At 39.5% G+C, this 21,389-nt stretch overlaps 1 protein-coding gene across 2 annotated transcripts in view; it reads left to right on the top strand.

Moving 5' to 3' along the window:
* The first annotated feature begins 12,314 nt into the window (after positions 1-12,314).
* Positions 12,315-21,389, top strand: part of TPST1 (tyrosylprotein sulfotransferase 1) — a 104,705-nt gene continuing 95,630 nt past the window's right edge. For both annotated transcript variants that reach the window (XM_014590325.2, XM_006155024.3), the window contains exon 1: positions 12,315-13,260. In XM_014590325.2, the coding sequence (XP_014445811.1) occupies positions 12,416-13,260 (845 nt within the window). In that variant the 5' untranslated portion in view covers positions 12,315-12,415. The remainder of the gene's footprint in view (positions 13,261-21,389) is intronic.

Below are 21,389 nucleotides of genomic sequence, written 5' to 3'. Positions count from 1 at the left end.
TTTACTAAGTTTGCAAAGTTTAAAGTTTACTTAATTTTTCAATACTACTCTTTCTCTTTCTGTGACTATAATAGATCTTTTACTACTGGTCCTATAAAGCACGAGGCACTTTCTTTGCTTTTTTTCCCCACCCATTTTTTTTTCCTGTCTAGATTGGATATTTATTATTGTTTTATTTCCATTTTCAAGCTCACTTGTTCTTCTATTATATTCATTCTCCTATTTTGGTTATTGCATTTTTTGATTCTGTAATTTACATTTGATTCTTTTCTATGTCTTCTGTTTCCTTAGTTAGATTGTTTGTTTTGTCATTTGTTTAAAAGTATATCCAATTGCTTGTTAAAACACGATGATTCGTTCAAAATCCTTGGCAAGTCTAACATCTGATTCATTATGATGTTGACATCTATTAACTGTCTTTTCTCATTCATTTTCCTGATTCTTGGTATGATAAGTGACTTTTGCTTGTATCTTAGACATTTTGTATGTTATGTTAGGAGCTATGGACCTCACTTTAATTTCCTATTTTAGTAGGCAGTTACCCTTAAAGATGTAACATGTAGGTCTCAGCCTAGATTTTTTCTTTCTATTAACAGCTTCATTGATAACTCACATACCATATATTCATCTATTTAAAGTGTAAAATCGATTTGCTTTTGGGACAGCAGGTGATGCAGAGATTAAGGCAGCTGGATCTTATATGACTGACTGCACAGTTTGAATCCCAGACCCAGTGGCTTGAGAGGCGTGCTGGGTGCATGTGTGTGCATGCCCAAAATCCTACAAAGACAGTCGAGGAGGAGGGGTTGGGGTGTGGCCATCCTCCCTCAAGGGTGATTTCTCACTTTCTCTCTCTCTGTCTCTCTCTGTCTCTTTATGGTGAGCACATGCACCCTATAACAACATAAAAATTCATTCACTTTTAGTATATTCAGAGTTGCACATCTCCACTTCTTTTAATTCTCAGTCACGAGATTGGTAGAAAATGGCAGACTTACTGAATGATAATGTGTAATTTGGAGCAAATTTGCTTTCTTTGTATTCCTTGTCATGGATGGTTAAGGCAGATTATAAATGGACCTTGAAGAATCTAGAAGAGGAATAGTCTAGCCAACAATGATGTTATGATTTGTAGGTCTGAGAATGTTAGAACTTTGTAACTTATACTTTTTGTTTTATTTTATTTCACTTTAACTCTGTTATATAAGCATTTTCCAACATGGAGCCAACAGGTGGCAAGGTGGTTGAGGTCCCGAACTTCCATGTGACCGACTGTAGTTTGAGTCCCAAATCTAGTGGCTTGTTTTTTTACTTTCTCTTTCTCTCTCTAGTGAGCTTCTGTGCCCCATAGCAAATTAAAGAATAATAATAAATAAAATTAAATAATTCTCTAAAAAATACTCAAATATACCCCAAAATGGAGAGGTAATTTATATTGAGTCCTGGAATGCGCATGACCCAGCTTCAACATTTAACTCATAGCAATCTCGACTGATATAGAACCCCTCCTCAGTAAATCTTCCCTCAGATATTTTTGAACCAAATTCCAGGTAAAATTTTATTTACTTTGAACTTTTTTTTTTCTTTTAATTTTGTTTTTCCTTCTCTGTTATCCTCTTGGGATCTTGGGCATGCATGCACACATGCCCGGTGTGAGTTTCAAGCTACCAAGTCTGAGACTCCAATCTTGGTCTACTATGTGGGAGTCCAGCAACATAACCATTCTGCCATCTGCTGGTCCCTACCTTGAACTTTTAAATTTTAATTTAATTTAATTCCTTTTAGAGAGTTATTTGCTTTAGGGCGTGTGCACCCAGAGAGACACAGAGAGACAGAAAGTGAGAAATCACCCCGTAGGGGGGATGGCCACATCACCATCCTTTCTCCTCCATTCTCCTCTTAGGATTTTGAGCACATGTATACACACACAAGGCTGCTCTGAGTTTTAAGCTGCTGGATCCAGGACTTGAAATGTGATCTACTACATGAGAGTCCAGCCATGTAACCATTATGCCATCTGCTGGTCCCTAACTTGAACTTTTTAAAATGTTACACTTGAGTTTAACTTTTGCTCTTATCTCATTTGTGTCCTAGGTGTTAGATCCAGGACTTAATATTTGAACAGCACTTTTTTTCTCCTGACCATGGAGTTTATTGTAGATTACTGCTCCTTTAAGAAGATGAGTTTCATCTGTCCATCAGAGATTGTCAGCTGTTAAGCCCATATTCTTCCTGTAATTTGCTATACTTGCCAGAGAGTCTAGTGCGAGCCTCCAGTGTGCAGCTAGGTGTTCCTATGTTGGTGCTCTGAATATCAGCTGACATAAGGATAGGTCTTGCAACAATAGTTTATTTGGGTCAGATTTGAAGTTTGCCACTGAAGTGGCAAAGTTGTCATTCAGAATTAACTTTTTAACAGTTATTTGCCGGCAAGTTCAAGCATGTGGTATAATTATTTTTTTCCTTTTGCTAGCAAGCTAGAAGTAAATGGAAAAATCAGCTATTGACTGGACTTTAGACAGCAGGCAAAGTGGTATTGGCTATTGCTGTTTGCCACATAGGTTGGCGTCATGAATGGGCATGGGAAACAAGGAGCTAATGATTAACAGTGGAAAGAAAGTTTATAGGAGGATCATTACATTCCCGTAATTTATCTTTGCTGGAACATTTCCCTGACACCTCTTTGTACCTAGAATATAGCCACTTTGTTCATTATAACAGCTATGTGAGGTGAATGTGCTCAGGAATGCATGGGTCTGGGCCTGTGTATGTGTGTACTAAGTGTTGGGCGTGACCTTGCTCACCACTGACCTCTGTGCCCCTACTTTCGTTGACTGGTGCTGTTTTATTGCTTTTAAAGACAGAGTCTTTCTATGTTCCAGTCCTCCTCACTCAGCCTCCTAGCTGGAACTACAGATGGGTACTACCATACCTGGCTCTCTTTTTTTTTTTTTTTTTTTTAAGAGGTTTTTGCTATAGGGTGCATGCATTCGCCAGAAAGACAGAGAGATACAGAGAGACAGAAAGCAAGAAATCACACCCCAGGGCGGATGGCCATGCCGCAATCCCTTCTCCATTCTCCTCTCAGGATCTTGGGCACACACACACATGCTCCTGGAGTGAGTTTAAGTCACCGGTCCGGGACTCAAACCGTGGTCAACTATGTGGGAGTCCAGCAACATAGCCATTACGCTAACTGCTGGTCCCTACCTGGCTCTTTTTTTGACAGGGTCTTGCTATGTTGCCCAGGCCAGCCTTGAGCTTGTGATCCTCCTGCCTCAGCCTCCCCAGCTGGTACAGTTTTTGCTTAGCAATCTTTACAAAATTTGCAATGATCTAAGTATAGAAGTATAATGTCAGCACTCTCTTTTTCTCTAAAATGTTATTTCTGGGAGTCTGTTTCATTTGGCCTGCTGGAAAAGAGCAGTCCTATTAATAGTGATTTCTCAGATATGTTTTATTGCAGTGTTTTGATAGTTTTTCTTTCTCCTGTACATAAAAATGAATTGAACATTCCAGTGTTCCTAGCCTCAGCTCTGTAAGTGTTCCAGCTAAGAAAATATTGATACCGCTTGTTTGAAAATAAAGTGGAGTTTAAGGTAATGGAAAGAGGCCTGTGTGTGTACACCTGCACATGCTTGTGCAAATGCATGCCCTGGTTGAGTATGTAAGAGTAATGGCCAGACTAGCTTTTACTATACTTTCTTTTGAGTCAGAGATCTACCCTTTTCATGAATTTGAGAAGAGTCAGTGCTAGGGTATGAGTAGAGACCTCAAGCTCTACAGTGTCTCTCATCTAAAGTAAGGTTCTTCCCACTTTGGATAGTTAACTGATACGCTTCGGTGGATCCATATTCACTGTGAGCTACCAGTTCAGCTAAGTGACGTGAGTGTGGGCAAGTCTCTGGGCTTCAAGAACTTCAAATTTTTGAAGTAAGTATAAAAATGACCTTTGAACAACAGGTAAGAAGTGGTGAGGACCTGTACTACCCAGGACTCTCAGTTTGTACATCTATAAAGTAAGACCATTGGAAAAGTCATGATGTATTTTTGCATAGAAAAATATATCATGGCTTTTCATGATTTTTTTTAAAGAGGTTTTTGCTTCAGGGCATATGCGCTGGCTGGAGAGAGAAAAAGACAGACACAGTGAGAGGGAAAGTGAGAGATCACCCCATGAGGGGATGACCATGCCTCAATCCCTTCTCCTCCATTCTCCTCCTGGGATCTAGGGCACTCATGCACACACATGCACTCGGCGTGATTTTCAAGCCACCAGATCTGGGACTCAAACTGTGGTCGGCCATGTGGGAGTCCAGCGATGTAACTCTTACGACATCTGCTTGTCTCAGGTCATGGCTTTTTTTATGACCCGAAAGATGACCTTAAGGCCCTTTTTTACACTGATTCTGTATGGTTTTGTCATTCTCCAAGTCATGAAACATTCATAGAAAATTAGGCTTCGTAAGCCTAGTGAAAGTAATGAGGATGTCTTTGGAGAAGGCCGAATCCCCTCTTCTCCTTCTTAATTTCCTTTGCAAGGTTTTTGATAACTATCTCACTAGCTTTCAATATCTTGAAGGATATATCGACTATAATTTCCTCCTTCCAAGTATGGTAGGAGAGATAGGGTTTAATTTCAAATACAACAGAAATTAAAACTTGAAAAAAAATCCTAAATTGTATCAGTTGACACTATCAAATATGCTTAAATATATGGCTGTTTTTCTTTCCAAGAAAATTATTTCTTAGTAAAGAGGGAGTTGCATTCATTTTAATCCTTATAAAACAGGGACCAGCAGTTAGCGTAATGACTATGTCATTGGACTCCCATGTAGTCGATCGCAGTTTGAGTCCTGGACCTGGTGGCTTAAACTCACGCTGGGCGTGTGTGTGTGCGTGCCCAAGATCCCGAGAGGAGAATGGAGGAGAAGGGATTGCGGCGTGGCCATCTCCCCCAGGGGTGTGATTTCTTGCTTTCTGTCTCTCTGTCTCTGTCTGTCTGGTGAGTACACACGCCCTATAGTAAAAATCTCTCAAAAGAAAAAAAAATCCTTATAAAACAAACCTCTGAGGTGGGGAGGTGCCTTCTATATTACTTTAAACAGCAAATGACTATTATGGTATGATTATCTATAGCCTGACCTCAGTCAGTGCTACTTTTTGGATGCCTATAGGCATTTCCTGATAGAAGCAGAAGAAAAAGAGGCAAAGAGATTTAACAGAGATTTGATGTTGGGTATCTTAAAATAATTCTTTTAAGGCTATTTTGGGGAAAAAAATACGAAGCTTCGAGATGAAAGATGACATGATCTTTATGTTTTAAAAGGATCACTCTGGCTGCTGAATTGAGCATAGGCTCTAAGGGGTCAGAGTAGAAGAATACCTGTCAGTAATCCTAGTGAGAAATGCTGGCAGTGGTAGTGGGTATGTTGAGAAGTGGTCATATTCTAACAATATTTTGGAGATAGAGCCAATAGAATTTTTAGTGAGATTTGAATGTATGGCATGAGAAAGAGATGAATTTAAAGTATTACATACTTTTATTTTTTGAGACGTTTTTGCTATAGGGTGTGTGCGCTCTCCAGAAAGACAGAGAGAGACAGAGGACAGAAAGCAAGAAATCACCCCCAGGGTGGATGGCCACGCCACAATCCATTCTCCTCTCGGGATCTTGGGCATGCACTCACACGTGCCTGGTATGAGTTTAAGCCACCAGGTCCGGGACTCGAACTGCTGTCAACTACGTGGTAGTCCAGTGACATAGCCATTATGCCAAATGCTGTTCCTAAAGTATTAAATACTTTAAAATCAAGCACAGCCCACCCTTCTTGACCTACCATTTTTTCTTCTTCAAATTTAGTTAAAATAATTGGTGTAGTGGCTGACCACAGTTCAAGTCCTGGACCTGGAGGCTCGATTTCTCACTTTTTCTCTTTTCCTCTGGTGAGTGCACATGTCCTATAGCAAATTAAAAAATAATAATGATAGAGGCCAGCAGGTAGTATGGTGGCTGGGGCACTGGACTCCCACATGGCCAACTGTGGTTTGAGTCCCAGACCTGGTGGCTTGCTTTCTTACTTTCCCTCCCTCTCATCCTCTCTCTGGTCAGATTGAAAATAATAATAATTAATTGATAAATGAAGCATTATTTTAAAAAAACTTTAAAAAATAATAATGATGAATAATTCTTCACAAAAAATAAAATAATCATGTGTGCCAAGGTGTTTTTAGATGTAAGAATATTTGTCACAGCTTTATTTATTTATTTTAAGAATTATTTTATTTAACTTTATTTATTTATTTATTTTTTAATTTGACCAGAGAGGGACAGAGTGAGTGAGTGAGTGAGAGAGAGAGGAAAAGTGAAAAAACAAGCCGCCACGTCTGGGACTCAGACTATGGTTGGCTATGTGGGAGTCCAGTGCCCTTAACCACTATGCTACCTGCTGGTCCTGTGTCACAGTTTTATTTATAGTAAGTGAAACTTTAAAAACAAGTAAACAGGGACCAGGAGGTGGCATGGTAGTTAACATATTAGACTCCCAGATGGCCGACTGTGGTTCGAGTCCCATATCTGTCGGCTTAAAGCTCACACCAGGCATGTGTGAGTGCATGCGTGCCCAAAATCCCAGGAGGAAAAGGGATTACAGCACGGCCTTCCCTCAGGGTAGGGGGTGACTTCTCACTTTTCCTCTCACTGTCTCTCACTCTCTCTCCCCCCTGGCAAGTTCAAGTGCCCTGTGGCAAAAACCTTAATAATAAAAACAAAACAAGTAAATAATAATGGAGAATTGGCCAAGTAAATGTTGGTAGATTCCTTTAGTAATGTATTATACAATTATTCAAATGATTAAAAAAGGGGCCAGCAGGTAGTGTGGAGTTACAATGTGAGATCCCCCACATGGCTGACCACGGTTCAAGTCCTGGACCTGGTGGCTTGAAAATCACAGTGGGCTTGCATATGTGTGTGTCCAGAATCCCACGAGGAGAATGGAGGAGAAGGGATTATGGCATGACCATCCCCCTGGGAGGTGATTTCTCACTTTCTCTCCCACTGTCTCTGGTGAGCCACATGTGCCCTATGGCAAAAATCTTTTTTTTTAAGAGACGTTTTTGCTATAGGTCGTGTGCACTTGCTGGAGAGACAGAAAGCAAGAATTCTCCCCTCTTAGAGGATGGCCATGCTGCAGTTCCTTTTCCATTCTCCTCAGGATTTTGGACATACATGCACATGTGCCTGGCATTTGTTTTAAGCCACCGGGTCTGGGACTCAAACCGTGGTCGACTACGTTGGAATCCAGCGACGTAATCATTGTGCCATCTGCTGGTCCCATGGCAAAAATCTTTTTTTGTTTTGTAATTTTCCATGTATTTATTTATTTTCCCATTTTTCCACATTTACTTTACACATCAAAAAATTTTGCTCATACGTCATTGTTCTTGACAGTTAATAAAAAACTTTCAAAATTTCAGAGTACTGAGTTTTAAAGATAAGGTTCAAAATATTCCTTATAATTTTGTATAATTTTGTTTGTGAATCTATAATAACAGAGACAGTATGGTTTAAAATATTTTTGAGAAAATATTTACATGCTAACTACTTAAATTGTTGAAAAGCAAACACTAGTCACACATAAACCTTTTCAATTCAGCCCTGCATACCAAGTATTCTGTGATATACCATCTGCTAGCAAAGATCAGTCTCTTTTTCTTCCTTCAAAGTTTTTCTCAAGATAACCCTCTGGTACCATGGCAAAAATCTTTTAAAAAAATTGATAAGAATGTCTTTGGATAGGAAATGCATTAAAATATATTTCCAGCTTTAGTCTTTATATTCTGTTGTCAGTAAAGTCATGATGCTTTTTTGCATGGAAAAACATGTCATGACTTTCCCAACAACCTAATATATATTTAATAGGAACTGGGGTGGTTTAATGGGAAGTTAGTAGAACTTATCAGATACTATTAGTTGCCGCTTTAGTTAACTTAGAAGTCTGTCATGTTAACTTTTGTTTGGTGAATATTTAAATATTTTTTTTGTGTGTGTGTGTACTTTGCCAGAGGGCACGTGCACTCTGCAAAGGGAGACCAGGGGTTAGAGTTGTGAGAGAAAGAGAGAGAGAGAGAGCAAGAAAGCACCCCCTGTAGGGATGGGTCATGCCACAGTCCTTTCTCCATGTCTCCCTCCTTTTGGGATGTTGGGCATGCATGTACACATGTGCCTCGTGTGTTTTTTTAAGCTGCTGAGTTCAGGACTTGAGCTGCACAGTCAGCCATGTGAGATCCCACTGCCTTAACCACCACTCCACCAGGTGGACTCTAATTGGTTAATATTTTGTTCGATCAATAAGTATTTATTTCAAAGAGGCAGTTACTTTGATTTTGTACGATTGAATTTTTAAAAATTAATTATTTCTTAAATCTTATTTATTCATTTATTTTTAATTTGCTAGAGAGAGAAAGAGAGAGAGAAAGAGGGGACATGAGAAAGCAAGCCATCAGGTCCGGGACTCAAACCGTGGTCAGCCATGTGGGAGTGTCCAGCACCTTAACCACCATGCCACCTGCTGGTCCCTACAATTGAATTTTTAAATTGTTGCTAAGGTAATTTTTGAAAGAAGTTGAATCATTTGTCACCTTTTGAATTCTGACATGTATTAGAAGTTGGCAAGTTAAATGTAATTTAAAATACAGATAGTTCAGAATTTTATCAAAAAGCTGTTCCATTTCAGGATCTAAGTGATTACTGCTCTCATGTAATATGCATTACGCAAACCCTCAAACAAATGGAATGTACCAGAGGAATCATTCCTGTATAACTATCTGAAATGAAATCAGTTATTAAAGTTTATCACATCTTTAAAAGAACCTCTCTTTGCTTTGCTAAGTGAGATTGGTTTGCTTTGTTCAGATTTAAATGAATTTTTATTTCATTTATGTGTTCATAATATGGGAAATACAAATTCTTTTTTTTTTTTGAGAGGTTTTTGCTATAGGGGGCGTGTGCTCTCCAGAGAGACAGAAAGCGAGAAATCCCCCCCCAGAGGGGATGGCCATGCCGCAATCCCTTCTCTTCCATTTTCCTCTCAGGACCTTGGGCACACATGCTCACGCGCCTGGCGTGAGTTTTAAGCCACCGGGTCCAGGACACAAACTGCGGTCGACTACGTGGGAGTCCAGCGACAGCCATTATGCTAACTGCTGGTCCCAAAAGTATGAATTCTTAAAAAAAAATTTTTTTTATTGCCACATGATGTGTGCACATGTCAGAGAGAGAGCACCCCAAATGGGGTATGGTCATGCCACAATCCTTTTATCTTACATCTCTCCAGCCTATCAGGATGCACACACATGCCACTTGGCATGTTTCTCAGGCTGCTGGGACTAGGACTCATACCATAGTCAGCTATGTGGAATCTGGCTCCTTAGGCACAGCATTTAACTGCTATGATATGCAGCCAGTCTGAGGCCTTCTTTTAGGTTTTTGCCACAGGACATGTGTGCTTGCTTGAGAGGGAAAGTGAGAAATCATCTCCCCCTGGGGGGGAATGGCCATGCTGTAATCCCTTCTTCTCCATTCTCCTCTTGGGATTTGGACATGCATGTACACATGCCTGGTGTGATCTTCAAGCCACCAGGTCTGGGACTCCAACTATAATCAGCCATGTGGGAGTACAACACCTCAACCACTACACCACCCGCTGCACCACCAACCCAAGACCTTTTTTGTAGGATCATTTCTCTGCCTTTCTCATGTATTTTTGTCACCACTGAATCTGTCACCACTAAATAATGTTTCATTGGAAATATTAATTGGAAGATTTAGGATCACAAATTCTCCTGTTCTTGACCCTCTACCAGCATCTGTCTTTCTCCTATGTTGTTTCCCCACAAATTTCTTTTGAGTATAAAAAAAATAATGACTGTGTGGTAGAATCTAGCTTTCTTTAGGTTTATGGGGAGAGGAATTGCCTATCTTCTTGACACAGGAAGTTGGGGTGTGTGGGCCCAATGCAGAAACAGCTGCAAACCTGATTCTTTTGTCTCACATGCATTATTTATTAGAGATGTGAATACAGAGAGGGGATAGCAAAGTGAACTTTTTAGGAGAGAACAGCTTCCAGGCAAGGAGAGGTCCCAGAAAATGCGTTGCCTAAGAGGAGCTGAAGCGAGGTTTTTATCTTGGTCAGGAGAGTCTTTGGGCTTGTTCTCAGGAGAGGCTTGTGCATGCATCCCCCTCTTAGTGGGTGTCACATGATACATGGATCTGGTTATTTTTCTCCTAATTTTGGAATAGTACAAAGGTCATGAGACTCTCCTTGTCAAAAAGCTTTGGTCCATAAAAGACCATTGTCCTCTTCCTGAAATGTGGTGGAACATGGAAAAAGCCTTAATTACTGTATTTGCTTTAGATCAGTCATTGAGTTACTGCTGCAAGTTGTTTCTTGTGAACAAGCAGTTCAGTGAGAGCTGAGCTGCCACTGAGCTCTTGTGTCCTCATCTTAAAACAGCCATTTTGTGATTCCATTCTGGCCCTATTCCTTAATTATATTCTTAGGGTCTCTGTCTCCTACCTCATTCTCATTAGGCCATAATCAGAATTCCTGCGTCTCAGAATATATTCTTTTTCTAGTGTAGCTAGTCATTTTCCTACATGTACTTACTATGCTAGTCAGTGTTCTCTAGAAAAACAGAACCAAAAAGTTATATGGAAGGGAGAAGTATTGATTTTAAGGAATTGGCTCATGAGATTGTGGGGCTGGCAGGTCTGAAATCGGTCAGGCAGTGGGGTAGGTACGAATTGATGCTGCAATCTCTACCAAATTCTGCAGGGCAGCAGGCTGGAAACCCAGACAGGGTTTCTAAGTTGTAGTCCTGAAGATAATTCCTTCTTTTTCTGGAAGTCTTAGTCTTTCCTCTTAAGGCCTTAAACTGTTAGGTAAGGCCCTTCTGAATTGTGGAGGGTAGTTTGCTTTAGTCAAAATCTGTGTTTATACGGTAATCACATCTGAAAAATACCTTCATAGCATTATCTAGACTACTAAGCGCCTTAGCCTAGCCATGCTGACACATAAAATTAGCCATCATACTTGCCTTTGAGGATTCAGGGTAAATTTTTTAGTCTAGGTATAGTCGGCTGTCTACTTCCTAGTATGGATATCCTCACTCTAGCTAACCTAGCAGTTCTACCTGTTTCACATACATGACCCTGCTTTTTCCATACCTATGTCTTTGGTCATAGAGTACACACAGCTTAGGATGCTTTTTGTATCCAAATCTTATCTGTCCTTCTGCGAGTTAGATCACAGACACATACATACATAGTTTTCTTTACATTCTATATGTCAGCTCTCCTGAACTAGGTTGTTGGGAAAGTCATGATGTATTTTTCTATGTTTTTATATGCAAAAATGTGTCATGACTTCCCTGACATCCCAGTACTTCCTGTCACCTGATTATGCTATGTTCTGTTTTGCCATTTTGCTTATATACTAGGGCCACACCGCAGTCCCTTTTCCTCTGTTCTCTCAGGATCTTGGGCATGCACACATGCATACCCCACATAGTTTTAAGCTGCCAGGTCAACTACATGGGAGTCCAGAGACATAACCATTGTACCATCTCCTGATCCCTTCCTGCTTTCTAATAAAATGTTTATAGCTTCCCCAGGCAGACTTGAATACTCCTTTTCATTATGCTCCCTTTGCATATTTCTACTGAAGCACTAATTACATGTTATTGTCATTATTTGCATATCTTTCTGACCAAAGACTTTTTCAAGTGTGGAAGTACTGTACTGCTCTCGTTTTTGATGTTTATTCTCAGTCAAGCCTAAGTTTCTGGTCTGTAGTACCTAAATCAATTGTGGAATGAATAAACTGAATCTGTTAAAGATTTGTAAGTTTTATGTTATATTTCTGTTGTTATTTTTCTGTATAGTAGAATGTGGAGATGACAGTTGCTTGGGGATGAAGCAAATCTGAACACTAGAGATCAGCCTTTTTTGGGGCTCCAAACATGCTTGGGTATATTGCGTATTTGCTCAATTCACTGATAGAAACAGTTTTATTTATTTTTCATTCTATGACACGTACATAGCTTCAAAAATGTTACATTAAGAAAAACTGTTTCTGATTATAAAGGTTGATTTTTTTTTTTACTCACATTTGCATATACTGTGTTCCAAGAGCACGAAAGCATCCAAGATTGCTTCAGCTTCTTTCTGCTTCAAATGCAATGGTGGTAACTAGTGACTAACTTGTAAACAATCTTAATGTGATGATATAATAGCTTTTTCCTTTTCTTACTAGATGTTGATCATCTTTCTGAAGTAGAATCTCCATGGCCTGAACATTTTCTGAAAATCATTTTAAGCAAAATATCAATTTAATAACAAGATAACCTCATCAAGATGGTTGGAAAACTGAAGCAGAACTTACTATTGGCCTGTCTGGTGATTAGTTCTGTGACTGTATTTTACTTGGGCCAGCATGCCATGGAATGCCATCACCGAATAGAGGAACGTAGCCAACCAATCAAATTGGAGAGTACAAAGACCACTGTGCGAACCGGCCTAGACATCAAAGCCAACAAAACCTTTGCCTATCACAAAGATATGCCTTTAATATTTATTGGAGGTGTGCCTCGGAGTGGAACCACACTCATGAGAGCCATGCTAGATGCACACCCTGACATTCGCTGTGGAGAGGAAACCAGGGTCATTCCCCGAATCCTGGCCCTGAAGCAGATGTGGTCACGGTCGAGTAAAGAGAAAATCCGCTTGGATGAGGCTGGTGTCACTGATGATGTGCTGGATTCCGCCATGCAAGCCTTCTTACTAGAAATTATTGTTAAGCATGGAGAGCCAGCCCCTTATTTATGTAATAAAGATCCCTTTGCCCTGAAATCCTTAACTTACCTTGCTAGGTTATTCCCCAATGCCAAATTCCTCCTTATGGTTCGAGATGGCCGGGCATCAGTACATTCAATGATTTCTCGAAAGGTTACTATAGCTGGGTTTGACCTAAACAGCTATAGGGACTGTTTGACCAAGTGGAATCGTGCCATAGAGACTATGTATAACCAGTGTATGGAGGTTGGTTACAAGAAATGCATGTTAGTTCACTATGAGCAACTTGTCTTACATCCTGAACGGTGGATGAGAACACTCTTAAAGTTCCTCCATATTCCATGGAACCACTCAGTATTGCACCATGAAGAGATGATTGGGAAAGCTGGGGGAGTATCTCTGTCAAAGTAAGTAGAAGTTATGTTTTAAATTTTGACTTATATTCGGCTAATAAAAGATATGTAAAGATTATGCATGTTTGTGTGTATGTGCTTGTATATGTATTCTATGTGTGTTGATCATATGTGTGTGTGTGTCTGTATGTATATAAATTGCAGGCTTTTTCTGAAACAGAGCTTCATTGATGAAGTTTGTTGTTGTTAATTCTCTACCAGTTTATTTTAGACTCTTTCATTTATTTAATTCATTTGTTCATTTATATATTGTGGTCCTTTTTATTTGTCTGATAGATGCAAACCCAATAACTTACAGGCAATAAAAGGCCTTTTTTTGACTGACCTCAGGCCTTAATGTCCATTATTCCATTTTTGTGGTTTCTGATTTCTAATATCTTGGTGTTTTTGTTCATAAAGATAGTTGTTTTTTGTGTGGGTTAAGTTTAACATCAAGAAGTGCGTCTACAATGTTGGTAGAGAAAAATTAAGGCATTACCTAATCTAATCTCTTTATTTTCTGCATAAGAACAGTGAGTCACAGAAAAAACCATTTGCTTAAATTTAGATGGCAAGACCAGAATTAGAATTCATGCCTTGGTTATCCATAGCATTAACTACATGTGGTGCTTCTTTGACAAAAGAAGATAGATACATCTGATAGATACACCTGATAGATACATCTCCCTTGTTTTATAAAAGTTAGAGAATCTCCAAAATTTGGAAGCCTGTTCTTTGTAAGAAGTTTTCTAGATTCAAATACTTTTTTTTTTTTTTAAAGAATGATTTATTATCATTATATTTCAATTTTTACCAGAAAGAGAGAGAGAGAGAGCAAGCTGTCAGGTCCAGGGCTTGAACCACAGTTGGCCATGTGGGAGTCCAGTGCCTTTAACTACCATGTCATCGGCCAGCCCCCTCAAACACTTAGAACAGTGATTTTTAGCATCTTGCTTCCTTTGTTATGAAGTGACAGCTAGAGTACCCTGACTTGATCTGATAACCTGACTTGATGAATTATATACCTTGAATGAAGATAGAAAAATGGAAATTACTGAGCCAGCAGGTAGCATGGTTAGTTAAGGCTCTGGACTCCCTAATGGCCTACCGTGGTTCCAGTCCTGGACCTGGTGGCTTGAAAATCTCATTGGGTGTGTGTATGTGTTCACACACACGTGCGTATGTACATGCCCAAAATCCTCTGGGGGTGATTTCTCACTTTCCTTCTCTTTGTTTCGCTCTGTAGCTCTCTGGTGAGCTTATTCAAAAGCCTAAAAAAAAAGAAAAATATAAAGTATTAGGTATCATCATTACAGTGGTTCTAGGTTGCTTTTATTGATTCAAAGAAAATTATAGTTCTAGCTACTATTGTCAAAGCTAATTGTTCTTTCCAGATAATACACTATAACTGATTTTTTCTTTCTAACATTTTAAAAAGAATTTATTTAATTTTATTTATTATCATTTTTTATTTTGCTATAAGGCACATATGCTTACCAGAGACAGAGAAAGAGAGGGAAGTGAGAAACCAAGCCGCCAGGTCCGGAACTCAAGCCACTGTTGTCATGTAGGAGTCCAGTGCCTCAACCACATCACCTGCTGACCTCCTATAACTGATTTTTATTTTCATTTTTAGAGAGAGATTTTTGCTATAGGGTACGTGTGCTCACTAGAGAGACAGAGAGAAACAGACAGACAGGAAGCAGGAAACCACCCTCCTCCAGGGAGGATGGCCATGCTGCAGTCCCTTCTCCTCCATTCTCTTCTTGGGATCTTGGGCACACGCACACATGCTCCCAACGTTTAAGCCACTGGGTTTAAGCCACCAGGTCCAGGATGCAAACCACAGTTCACCACGTGGGCATCCAGCGATATAAACATTACACCAACTGCTGGTCCCCCTATAACTGATTTTTAATTATGTATATTCTTAGGTAAGTATTTCACTCTTTGTGCTTGTATGTTGACCCAGATATGCTACTACTACCTGTTAATATAAAAGAAGCCCATTAGATGCTCAACATTTACAAATAGGGGTTAAAAATATATACCTTGTTTCTTCAAATAGTTTTTTTTGCATTTTAGCATGCCTTGCAATATTTTGTTGAAAGCCAGACATGATATACTGAATGAAAGGAACTCCTGTAAATAGCCCTTTAGCAATGTGATGGTAAGGATGTGGGAAAGTATCTGTAGTTGCAAAATTAGGTCTCAGTCTTCTAGTGAGCCTGCTGTCTAACTTCACACCTCTCAGGTCTCTCACCCCCACTTTGATGGGATGGTATGGATGTAGGAGGTTGGCATTGGGTATTTTCCTCCTTCTAAGTCAGTTAGACTGATAAACTCCAGTAACATAGGGCCTGCTAAAATAGTTTCTTTTCAGCACAAGCCTTGTTAGAAGAAGAGAATACTTTTCCACTGTATTTCTTTGTCACTTTTGCCCTCCCCCTGCCAGAGTTTAGGGAATTTTTCTCAAATATTCACTGTGAGAACATGGTAACACTTGACTAGATAAAACTTTTTTAAAAAAATAATTATTTGATTTAACTTTATTTATTTATTTGTTTTTAATTTGACCAGAGAGGGCGCAGAGTGAGAGAGAGAGAAAGTGACAAAGCAAGAAAACAAGTTGCCAGGTCTGGGACTTGAACCATGGTTGGCAATGTGGGAGTCCAGCATTCTTAACCTCCACACCATCTGCTGGCCCCTGCATAAAACTTAAAAGTAAGACTTTGAACATTCCTGTTGAGGGACCAGCAGTTAGTGTAATGGCTATGTCGCTGAACTCCCATGTAGTCGACTGCGGCTCAAGTCTCAGACCTGGTGGCTAAAATTCATGCTGGGCGCGCCTGCGTGCATGCCCAAGATCCTGAGAGGAGAATGGAGGAGAAAGGATTGCAGCATGGCCATCCCCCCCTGGGGAGTGATTTCTCGCTTTCTATCTCTCTGTCTCTCTCTTGTCTTTCTGACGAGCGCATACGCCCTATAGCAAAAACCTCCCCCCACCAAAAAAAGAAAATTCCTGTTGAGTTTTGAACTCAGGGACTTATCCAACTGAGCCTCCAATAGATGGTTAATTACAGTTCATGTTTTCTTAACCAGGTATTGCTTTTTTGTAGAGGTTTTGCTGCAGTAAGTTGTGATTTACTGTATCTGCCTGTCTCCAATTTTGGGGGCAGCAGTTTGCCCTTTGACCTCACTTGTTTATGGACCCAAGAAATATTGTTTATTTTTATTTTTTGTTAAGAGAACATGGTGATTGATGACTTCTAACTTCTTACATGCTGAACCCAAAACTATAAAATCCGCTTTTTATTTTTTAAATTATCTTTTCTTTGGGGAACCAGCAGTTAGCGTAATGGCTATGTCGCTGGACTCCCACGTAGTCGACCGCGGTTCGCGTCTCGGACCCGGTGGCTTAAATCTCATGCCGGGCGCGTGTGCGTGCGTGCCCAAGATCCCGAGAGGAGAATGGAGGAGAAGGGATTGCGGCGTGACCATCCCCCCTGGGAGGTGATTTCTCGCTTTCTGTCTCTATGTCTCTGTCTGTCTGGCGAGCGCACGCGCCCTATAGCAAAAACCTCTCAAAAAAAAAAAAAAATATCTTTTCTTTGTATATAGCATTTTGGATGATTTTATTTTTTTTTAAAGAATTATTTTATTTTAACTTTATTTATTATTATTATCATTATTATTTTCCAGTTTGATCAGAGAGACAGAGCGGGAGAGAGAGGAAGTGAGAAAGCAAGCTACCAGGTCTGAGACTTGAACTGTGGTTGGCCATGTGGGAGTCCAGCGCCTTTTACCACCATGCCACTTGCCGGCCCCTGGATGATTTTATTTCTTAATGTTTGCTTTTTTTTTTTTTTTTTTTAAAGATAATCCCATTCAGTGTATTTTTTAACTCAGACATAATTTTTATCTTTCAAAGTTTGATCTGGGTTTATATTTTCCATGTCTATAGTTGTATACTGTATTTCATCATACATAGAATAACTTCTTTTTGTTTTCTTCAGGTTTTTGCCAGAGGGCACATGCACTCTCCAGAGTGGAGAGAGACAGAGGGAGACAGAGAGGGAAAGTGAGAAATCACTCCCCAGGGGCCATGGCCATGCTGCAATCCTTTCTCCTCCATTCACTTGGGATTTTGGGCATGAACACACATGCGCCTGGCTTGGTTCCTTCTTCTATATTGTCCTCTCCTCTGTTCTGAAAATTCTAACCATTTCTATTTTCTTTGACTGTCATTTCCTCAACTCAGCACTCCCAGACTCTTCTTGGGTCCAGTAGACTGGGGCAAACATAGAGCGCACTTTGTTTGTTTCTCATTTCTCAGCAATCCCTGTTCTTCACTGCTTGATGTCCAGTGTCTTGAAAATTATTATACTAAGTATTTTGTCTGTTTTTTATTATTTACTTTTTGATTATTTTAGGTTGCAATACCCTACTGAAATTCTCTGAAACATTTCACTCATAGGATTTAAATATGATCCTTTAAAAGACACGACATCTTCAGTTTCCTCTGAAGCCTTTTATATTGCCTGAACTTATCACCTGTGGGTACTGATGTATCCTCTGTGTTCATGAAACATTTTAAAGTTTATGTTATAACTCAATTTCCCAGTGTATCAGCTTTGTTCGATAGGAGTTATTTGATAGATCAGTGCCTACATTTAAGTTTTGAACAGTTGGTGAGTATCTCCTATTTCTTTATGTTATCATGGATCCAGAGGCATAGTTGGAGTTGTTCATTCATTCAGTCATTCATTTTTTAAGGTTTTTACCATAGGGCTTATGTGCTTGCTGGAAAGAGACAGAGAGAGGAAAAGTGAGAGATTATTCCCTATGGATGGCCACGCTGCAATCCCTTCTCCATTCTTTTCTCCTTTGGACATGCATGCACATGTGCCTGGAATTGTTTTCAATCCGTTGGGTCTGGGACTTGAACAGCATAGTTAGCCATGTGGGGTCCAGCCACCTTAACCTCCATACCATCTTCTGCTGGCCCGAATGGTTGAATTATTTTTCTTTTTCTTTTTAAAATAATTTATTCATTTATTTTAATTTGAGCAGAGAAAGACACAGAGAGAGAGAGGGAAAGTGAGAAAACAAGCCACTAGGTCTGGGACTCGAACCTTGGTTGGCCATGTGGGAGTGTCTAGCACTTTAACCATCATGGCACTTGCTGATTCCATTTCTTTTTTCTTTTCTTTTCTTTTTTTTTTAAGGATTATTTACTGGGGCCAGTAAGTGGCATGGTGGTTAAGGCACTAGACTCCCACAAGGTTGACCACAGTTTGAGTCCCAGGCCTGGCAGCTTGCTTTCTCACTCTCCCTGCCCCAGTCAAATTTAAAAAATAATAATAATAAATAAAATTTATTAGATAATCCAAAATATTTTTTTAATTCAAGTTCGGCAAGGTCCAGGACTCAGACTATGGTTGGTTGTATGGGAGTCTAACACCTTAACCACCATGCTACTTGCTGGCTCCAATGGCTGGATGGATTCTTTAGTTAAAAATGTTTGCCCTTTACTAAAGTGGTTGGATTCTTTAGCTAAAAATGTCTGTCATTTTTACTTATTTAAAATAATATATTTACTACATCTCTTTCTCTCTAAAATATATGTTGTTAGATTGTCATATCCTGGCTTTACTACTTACTAACTGTGGTGCCTTGAATCAAATAATAACCTCTGTTTGCTTCATTTTCTTTTACCTGTAAAATGGGTGATAATAATGATTTTTACCTCGTATGGTTCTTATGAAGTTTAAATGAATTAATATTTAGTTGGGAAAGTCATGACATACTTTTCTATGCTTTTCTATGCAAAAATGCTTTCTGACTTTCCTGGTGACCCAATAAAATATAAAAAGCTAGGACGGTTTTTGGCACGTAAATAGTATTGTAAAAGTGTGTTAACTAGGGAGTCCTATAGCATAGCACTTAAACACTGTGCAGAGGAAGCCAGCTCCCACATATCCAACTGAGAATCCACATGTCTAACATGCCGGGCATGCACATGTGTGACCAGGATCCTGATTGGATGGACAGTTAGAGAAAAATGAATTATGGGGCCAGCAGGTGGCATGGTGGTTAATTACGAGCACTGGATTCCCAGGTGGTTGACCATGGTTCAAGTCCTGGCCTTGTGGCTTGCTTTCTCACTTTTCCTTTCTCTCCCTGTTCACATTTTAAAATAATAACAACAATAATAGCAACAAATAAAATAAAAGTAAATAATTCTAAAATATGGGACCAGCAGTTAGCGTAATGGCTATGTCACTGGACTCCCACATAGTCGACCGCAGTTCGAGTGCCGCACCCGGTGGCTTAAACTCACGCCAGGCGCATGTGCATGTGTGCCCAAGATCCCTAGAGGAGAATGGAGGAGAAGGGATTGCAGCATGCCCATCCGGAGTTGTTCATTCATTCAGTCATTCATTTTTTAAGGTTTTTACCATAGGGCTTATGTGCTTGCTGGAAAGAGACAGAGAGAGGAAAAGTGAGAGATTATTCCCTATGGATGGCCACGCTGCAATCCCTTCTCCATTCTTTTCTCCTTTGGACATGCATGCACATGTGCCTGGAATTGTTTTCAATCCGTTGGGTCTGGGACTTGAACAGCATAGTTAGCCATGTGGGGTCCAGCCACCTTAACCTCCATACCATCTTCTGCTGGCCCGAATGGTTGAATTCTTTTTCTTTTTCTTTTTAAAATAATTTATTCATTTATTTTAATTTGAGCAGAGAAAGACACAGAGAGAGAGAGGGAAAGTGAGAAAACAAGCCACTAGGTCTGGGACTCGAACCTTGGTTGGCCATGTGGGAGTGTCTAGCACTTTAACCATCATGGCACTTGCTGATTCCATTTCTTTTTTCTTTTCTTTTCTTTTTTTTTTAAGGATTATTTACTGGGGCCAGTAAGTGGCATGGTGGTTAAGGCACTAGACTCCCACAAGGTTGACCACAGTTTGAGTCCCAGGCCTGGCAGCTTGCTTTCTCACTCTCCCTGCCCCAGTCAAATTTAAAAAATAATAATAATAAATAAAATTTATTAGATAATCCAAAATATTTTTTTAATTCAAGTTCGGCAAGGTCCAGGACTCAGACTATGGTTGGTTGTATGGGAGTCTAACACCTTAACCACCATGCTACTTGCTGGCTCCAATGGCTGGATGGATTCTTTAGTTAAAAATGTTTGCCCTTTACTAAAGTGGTTGGATTCTTTAGCTAAAAATGTCTGTCATTTTTACTTATTTAAAATAATATATTTACTACATCTCTTTCTCTCTAAAATATATGTTGTTAGATTGTCATATCCTGGCTTTACTACTTACTAACTGTGGTGCCTTGAATCAAATAATAACCTCTGTTTGCTTCATTTTCTTTTACCTGTAAAATGGGTGATAATAATGATTTTTACCTCGTATGGTTCTTATGAAGTTTAAATGAATTAATATTTAGTTGGGAAAGTCATGACATACTTTTCTATGCTTTTCTATGCAAAAATGCACCCTGACTTTCCTGGTGACCCAATAAAATATAAAAAGCTAGGACGGTTTTTGGCACGTAAATAGTATTGTAAAAGTGTGTTAACTAGGGAGTCCTATAGCATAGCACTTAAACACTGTGCAGAGGAAGCCAGCTCCCACATATCCAACTGAGAATCCACATGTCTAACATGCCGGGCATGCACATGTGTGACCAGGATCCTGATTGGATGGACAGTTAGAGAAAAATGAATTATGGGGCCAGCAGGTGGCATGGTGGTTAATTACGAGCACTGGATTCCTACATGGTTGACTGTGGTTCGAGTCCTGGACCTGGCAGCTTTCTCTCTCTCTCTCTCTCTCCCTCGCTTTCTTTCTCTTTCACTCTCTCCCTCTGATCAAATTAAAATAAATAAATAAGTAAATAAAGTTAAATTTAAAAATTTTTTTTAAAAAGAGAGAAAAATGGATTATAATGTGACCTGACCCATAGGGAGATGCTTTCTCTCTGTCTGTCTCTCTCCTTATTCGTGTACATGCTTCCTCTGGCATTAAAAAATAGCATGTTAGCTATTATTTTTTTGTTCTTTCTTTTTTGCATTTTATTTTATTTTATTTTTTTACATTTTTTTCTTTATTTACATTCATTCA

The sequence above is a fragment of the Tupaia chinensis genome, unplaced genomic scaffold, assembly GCF_000334495.1.
Source record: "Tupaia chinensis unplaced genomic scaffold, TupChi_1.0 Scaffold000429_1, whole genome shotgun sequence".
Lineage (NCBI taxonomy): Eukaryota > Metazoa > Chordata > Mammalia > Scandentia > Tupaiidae > Tupaia > Tupaia belangeri.
This window is presented reverse-complemented; position numbering and strand designations above follow the sequence as displayed.